The sequence below is a fragment of the Salvelinus sp. IW2-2015 genome, linkage group LG4q.1:29, assembly GCF_002910315.2.
Source record: "Salvelinus sp. IW2-2015 linkage group LG4q.1:29, ASM291031v2, whole genome shotgun sequence".
NCBI classification, from domain to species: domain Eukaryota; kingdom Metazoa; phylum Chordata; class Actinopteri; order Salmoniformes; family Salmonidae; genus Salvelinus; species Salvelinus sp. IW2-2015.
Genome location: NC_036842.1, coordinates 68,781,326 through 68,787,325, shown reverse-complemented (window position 1 = coordinate 68,787,325; position 6,000 = coordinate 68,781,326). Strand labels below are relative to the sequence as shown.

The 6,000-nt window shown below is 39.7% G+C and overlaps 1 protein-coding gene across 4 annotated transcripts in view; it reads left to right on the top strand.

Annotated features, from left to right (window-relative positions):
- The first annotated feature begins 241 nt into the window (after window positions 1–241).
- The window catches only part of rasgrf1 (Ras protein specific guanine nucleotide releasing factor 1), a 43,664-nt gene continuing 37,905 nt past the window's right edge, over window positions 242–6,000 (top strand). For all 4 annotated transcript variants that reach the window (XM_023985513.2, XM_023985512.2, XM_023985511.2 and 1 more), the window contains exons 1-2: window positions 242–877; window positions 5,562–5,668. In XM_023985513.2, coding sequence (XP_023841281.1) covers window positions 602–877; window positions 5,562–5,668 — 383 coding nt within the window. In that variant the 5' untranslated portion in view covers window positions 242–601. The remainder of the gene's footprint in view (window positions 878–5,561; window positions 5,669–6,000) is intronic.

The window sequence follows — 6,000 nt, the reverse complement described above, 5'->3', positions numbered from 1 at the left end:
TGCTTTTCATCCTCTGAGTAACGAGGAGTTACAATTCCATCTCATTAGATTCAAAAAGTAGTGTTAATTCACGAATAATACAACTTCCATGTTTGGTTAATGAGAGTAGTCAGGAGGACTAAGGTATCTCTTGCATGAAAACAACAGCTCACGCGACGGCTTCACTTTCACTTGTTTTGAATTCGCTGTCCAAGGTTCTGAAATGTGTTTTCCCGAAGCTACGTCACGTGACTTCGCTGTCTCGCTCAGCTCACTGTTTTCGGGAGATTTCACGTGAGAATACGACAAACCACCTCGCGCACGCTATAATTATCTTCCTTTGCCAGTCTCCGTTTAAATTCATAGTCGGTCTGTTTTTTCTTTATTTTGGGGTAGAAATGTGGGAATTGAAGCCCTAAAATCTCCTCAACGAATTTAGGATGATACATCCGTGTTCTATGTTTTGTTTCTCTCTTTTTGTACTTCATGCCAACATGGTAAATGCAGGGGCAGAGCGGGCTACTGCTTGTCCGCAATCAGAAAGTCCACGTCTGTCTCTGTACCGGGTTTAAGAGGATGTAAGGAACAAGTAGCTTTTTTCAACCAAAGTCTCCTTATAAAAATGCAGAAGGCAATACGACTGAATGATGGTCATGTCACCTACCTGGGTCTTTTGGCAAAGAAGGATGGTACGAGGCGAGGTTGCTTGAGCAAAAGGAGCTCAGACAACACAAAATGGCACACAAAGTGGTTCGCTTTATTCCAAAATATGCTGTTTTATTTTGAGAGCGAGTCCAGCTCTCGACCTGCGGGATTATACCTGTTGGAGGGATGTGTGTGTGACAGGGCGCCGTCACCTAAACCTTCACAATCATCCAAAGAGTGTTTAGAAAAGCAGGTAGGAATAACACACATACAAGTTCACAACGTTGTTTCATTTGTCTTTTTTACGACTGTAAAGTTATAGGTTGTCATTGAATACACATGAATGATGCACGAGTTACCGGCGTGCAGATATCCTCATGAGTTTGAAAGCAGGTTATCATGTGAATCAGACGGTTCAGTGTTATGAGTACATGTAGCATATATATTTTTGGAAAAAGTCCCCCCCCCCCCCCCCATTATTTATGCTATTTATCCTATCCCTCTTTATCCACAGCAAGTATTACATTACAGTCCAGTTAAATTATAACCTACAGTTGGCCTCTACCAGATTCAATAAAGAACTGTTTGCTCAGCGTGCGTGTGTTATGTAATCTGTGCATCGGCTTAATGATTCCATTATAAACACCTAATTGAATACCGAGCTGCCTCGCGGTTTCCTGCATTGTTTTTATTGTATTTTATTAACAAGTATTTATTCGGTTTTGCTGCATTGTGCCTATATAGTGTCGATTATTTGAGACAAAAAAACAGGCAATGTATTGGCAATTATGTATTTCTACATGGTCTACAGGCCTACATGTTTAAACAAAACATGTGGTTGATATGGAACTATTATTGTCAAACCAAATGTTATCTCACAGTGAAGTTTGGTGACACTGTTTTCTTTTTTCAAGAAAATTGCGCTAAAGGTATTGCGTACCACAGTCGCCATCTTGTGGAAACTTGACGTAATATCACTGTTTGACGTATTGATATAACTCTCGCACTGTTTTTATTAATAGCATCCTACCTCGGCAACTGAGTCTGCAGCAAATATTGTTAAGTAACAAGACCGTACGCCAAAACAACGGGCATGGGGTCTTCGTCACTATTGTTTTTATGTTTTGGTACACTGTATTTTGCTCTCAGAGAAATGGGATGAGTTATTCCTTCACATTGGGATCAGAGGATGAGGCTGTTCAAATCTGGAAGAAAAAATAAAACATAATCGTTTGTGTTGATTGGCTTCTACTGTCTATGATGCTGCAACCTGGTCTCAGATCATTTCGTTATTCTTTATGTAAATCCGAGACACTCCATTTAGTATGATATGTTACGTTTCATGTAGTATGTATTAATTTGTGGATGTTCATCACCCATTTCCTATAGGCTGCAACCTGGTCTCAGAGCATTTTGTATTATTCTGTTAGTAAATCCGAGGCACTTTAAGGTTAGGGTTAAGTTTAGGAGATAGTTTAAAGGGTTAAGGTTAGTGTTAAGTTTAGGCGTTAGGTTAAAGGGTTAGGGTTAGCTAACATGCTAAGTAGTTGCAAAGTAGCTAAAAAATACATTTCCTCTCCAGTACTTTTAACTAATGAAACATATGATTTACAATGCTGGAGAAGCCTAAACCTGTAGAAGTAGACACCATAAGATCCTACTTCCTTACTTCAATAAGATGGTTAACTGATACTTTTCAGCTTCTTATATGGCTCATCTTGTTTAACATTCCTTACAAAAAACAGTAATGAAAAACAGAATAATTCATGGTGCTGCAATCTTTGTGTTCTCTATTACTGAAAAGAAAAGTTCATATTGTGCACATGAAGGATGATGTAATGATTGTGGAATGTTTTGTGTGTAGGATCATTGAATTGAGGCTCTATCTGCTAGTAGTTCTGTTTACTTCTGCTCTGTCTGCAGTCCCTATCCATGTCTGTATAGGCTGCAGTCCAAAGTGAGTCCAGGCCTTTCCTGTGAACAGCTGTCCCTGTGCTGACAAAGCAATATGTGGCATATTGGCTAATATTTTGCTCTTCCAGTTCCCCTCATTAGAGAATGAAAACTCCTTATATTATGAACGTGCAAATTGTTTCAGAGGAATTTGTCAGGAATTTCCTTCTTTTGATCCATCCTTTTCAACTTGATTTTTGGAAGGCTTACGACAACAAAACACAAGGTTATAATGTTGTTTTGATAGTCTGTGAGTCTGTATTTGTGAAGGAATGATCCATTCTCATCTGTCTTACTCCATAGCTGCCAGAGTCAACAGGCTCTGTTCACAACTCAATACAATGTTACATAGCTCAGAATATATTTGTCACACCCCATTGCATCCTACTAACATCTCCAAGCCAACATACATTACTTCTCATAGCAATTGTTTATTCAAAAACAAGGACACCACCGGATTCTCACATTAGTGAGTGTTCATTGGCCAGTCAATGTGAGCGATGAGCAATAAATAATAAATGATACGTAATTTCTTTAATATAGAAGAATGAGCAGTATATGTATGCCTTATGAGTATGCATAACCATAGAACATGCACCTTGTTTGCACACCAATAGCAAGTTCATCCTGAATGATAAGATATAGGATGGCACAGAGACAGTCAACCGCCTAAATCTGTGATAACCCTAGGATTTGAGATGTAGACTTTTAAAGTTCAATCGAGTTTAAGGCTTAACTGAATGAACAACGGAGACAAAATACAATATGAAAGTTGATTAAAATAGGTTGGGGGAGTGGACTCGTCTCAGAGGGAAGATCCTTTGATGCCAAGTAGTTCTAAACTAAATATTATCTTCAATAGTCATGGTATGCTGGTTTGTAATCAATGTACTGTACTATTCATATAACCATATTTATCTCACCCTCATTTCTGCCCTCACACATTGGCAGCTTTAATCGAAATTTGACTGTGAAGTAAAATTCAATGATGCAGGTCGTTGTGAAGTTTGACAGCTTAAGGGGCCACCATATTGATGAAAGCTCAGAAAGATGGGTGCCTGTGCTTTCTAAAGAGAGTGTTAATGCCCCAGGTAGAATGACAGGTCAGTAGACGTTTTTGCCTTTCTTCTATTTGCATCAAAATCAGGAGTTTGAATGACCTTTGATCTGTTAACTCATTACAATTCTGGATTTGAGCGTTTATTCCCACATTCAATTTATCCCCAAATGTCGTTGTCTAAAGATGATAAGGTATTTTAGCCCATGGTTCATATGGCAACCCTATTTGCAGGGAACTGCAGAGAGTATCTGTGTGTTGTCGCGCCTCCACTCCCTTCCACTATTAACACAATCAACCGCTATCTGTTGTAAATGTGCTCCTTGCACTACTTCAGAGGGGTCAGGGCCCATTGGGGAACAGTAGCATTTTACAGCATTCGGCAACCAGTGATGGCTGATGTATTTCTGTTCTGGTTTTTTCGTATCAATCTAAAAAATGTTAGCTGACATAGTGATTGTCAGTGTCTAACATAAAAAGAGGAAAACTGCTGATGCATAACCAAAATATGAAATTACACCTTGTGTATTCTACTATTCTAACACTCAACAATAAGTTCAGACCCTGATTGACTTCCTAAAAAAACATTGAAAGTGTGTGTGTTATGATTCAGCTGTTGACATAAAGCATGAAGTAGGCTGTGTGTTAAACAAGCCACTCTCTCTGCTTTTAGAGAGAGGATGAAGGAAAACTACAACAACAACAAGCATGCATCCCTGAAAAAAATAGATCCGATGATCTTTGAAGGAAGGATGAATACCATTCAGCCATGAATAGTGATGAGGTGCAGGTTGATGGGTTCCTGTTGGCCAAAGATTAGGCTGGGCATTCGCTCAACATGGCTGCTGCCAAAGTACACACTAGGAGTCACATTTTTAACCTTGAGTGTGATTCCAATGTGTGAGATGTGATAATGTAGGCTGTTCTTTTGCCAAGCAGCGCTGATCTTTTCCTATCTTGCCATGCCAATCATTGTGTGTTTTGGTGTATTTGGTGTATATTTTCTAAAGAAAAGTGCACTGAGATTCTTATTTGAGGAAAGAAAAGTTAGCATATGTTAATGATGTAAATGTACAACAGTTAAGACATTTACTATATGTACAAAACAGGGTCTGGCAAGGTCTGAAATTAACTTTTAATCCACCAGATAATGTGGATGGTCTATGATTGTTAAGTGACTGTGATGGTTCGTACACAGACCTATTGGTGCTGGGGAATTCAGTGTAGAGAAGGCCAGCTTAGTTAAAATGGAGTGAGACAAGTAGCGCTAAGAGCCTATCCATTCGCACAGAGTGGAGTTGCTAGGTAACAGGTAGTGCACCGTTATGTAATTGGCAGTGCCTCCAGCTTACATGTCTTATGGCTTTTCCTCCTGGGATCCGGAGCCAGCCAGGCAGCCAGGCGGTCAGACAGCCGCTCAGGCGGTAACGCGGTCAGGTGGCCAGGCGGTTAGGCGGCCAGGCAGCCAGACAGTCAGGAGAGGCTTTCTACTAAAATCCCCATTGATCGAGCTGGTGGGTGAGGATGTGGGTTTCCTTTCCCCACCCTCATTTGTGCAATGTACTCCCCTAATGTCAACAATGAGAAAGGGTACACACAAGCTTAGATTGTGAGAGGGTTCATGGTTTCAATGATGTGTGTATGCAGCACACAGATTTTTTTTGGCCAGAAATACTCTTCATAATCTTCTGTTAAAATATTATTTTTGTGTAACTATGTTTGTGTTGCAGCTGCTATACTGTGCATTGTCTGAGCTTTTCGTTGCATTTTGTGGTTATAATATGATAGCTCATTTAGATTTCTATGGATTGAGAAAATACTTTTTCTCATACATTAAAAAACAAAGAATCCAAATGCCGCTTTACCCATGCAATGTAGTAATGTGTTTTAGAGCTAATTAAGCCTTTGTTTTTTCTGTGTGTTTCAGTACTACTTCACTGTAAATTTCACCCATGAAAACCAGAAAGCCCTGGAGTTGCGTACAGAGGATGTCAAGGACGGTGATGAATGGGTGGCTGCAATAACACATGCCAGGTACCAGGCCTCTATTGCAACCTGTCTACCCAGTCAACACCTACATTAACACACACATGTGCTATTATTGATGTCTACTGTATGGATGGGTGTAATCTCTTAGATAAGGCATGATGTATGGTTTGAAATGTACAATTTGACTCTGTTGAGATGTGATAGAACTGTCATGCAGCATTAAGGCAATGTTTTTGACATACATTTCTGGGGGCAAATGCTGTAGAAAACCTGATAGGGACCTTGAGAAGGATGTTTAAACATTAGTGTCACCTGAGGTAATAGTTTGTATGCAGCTGATGTTAAACCGTATTCCTGATATACTCTGGTTTCAGGTG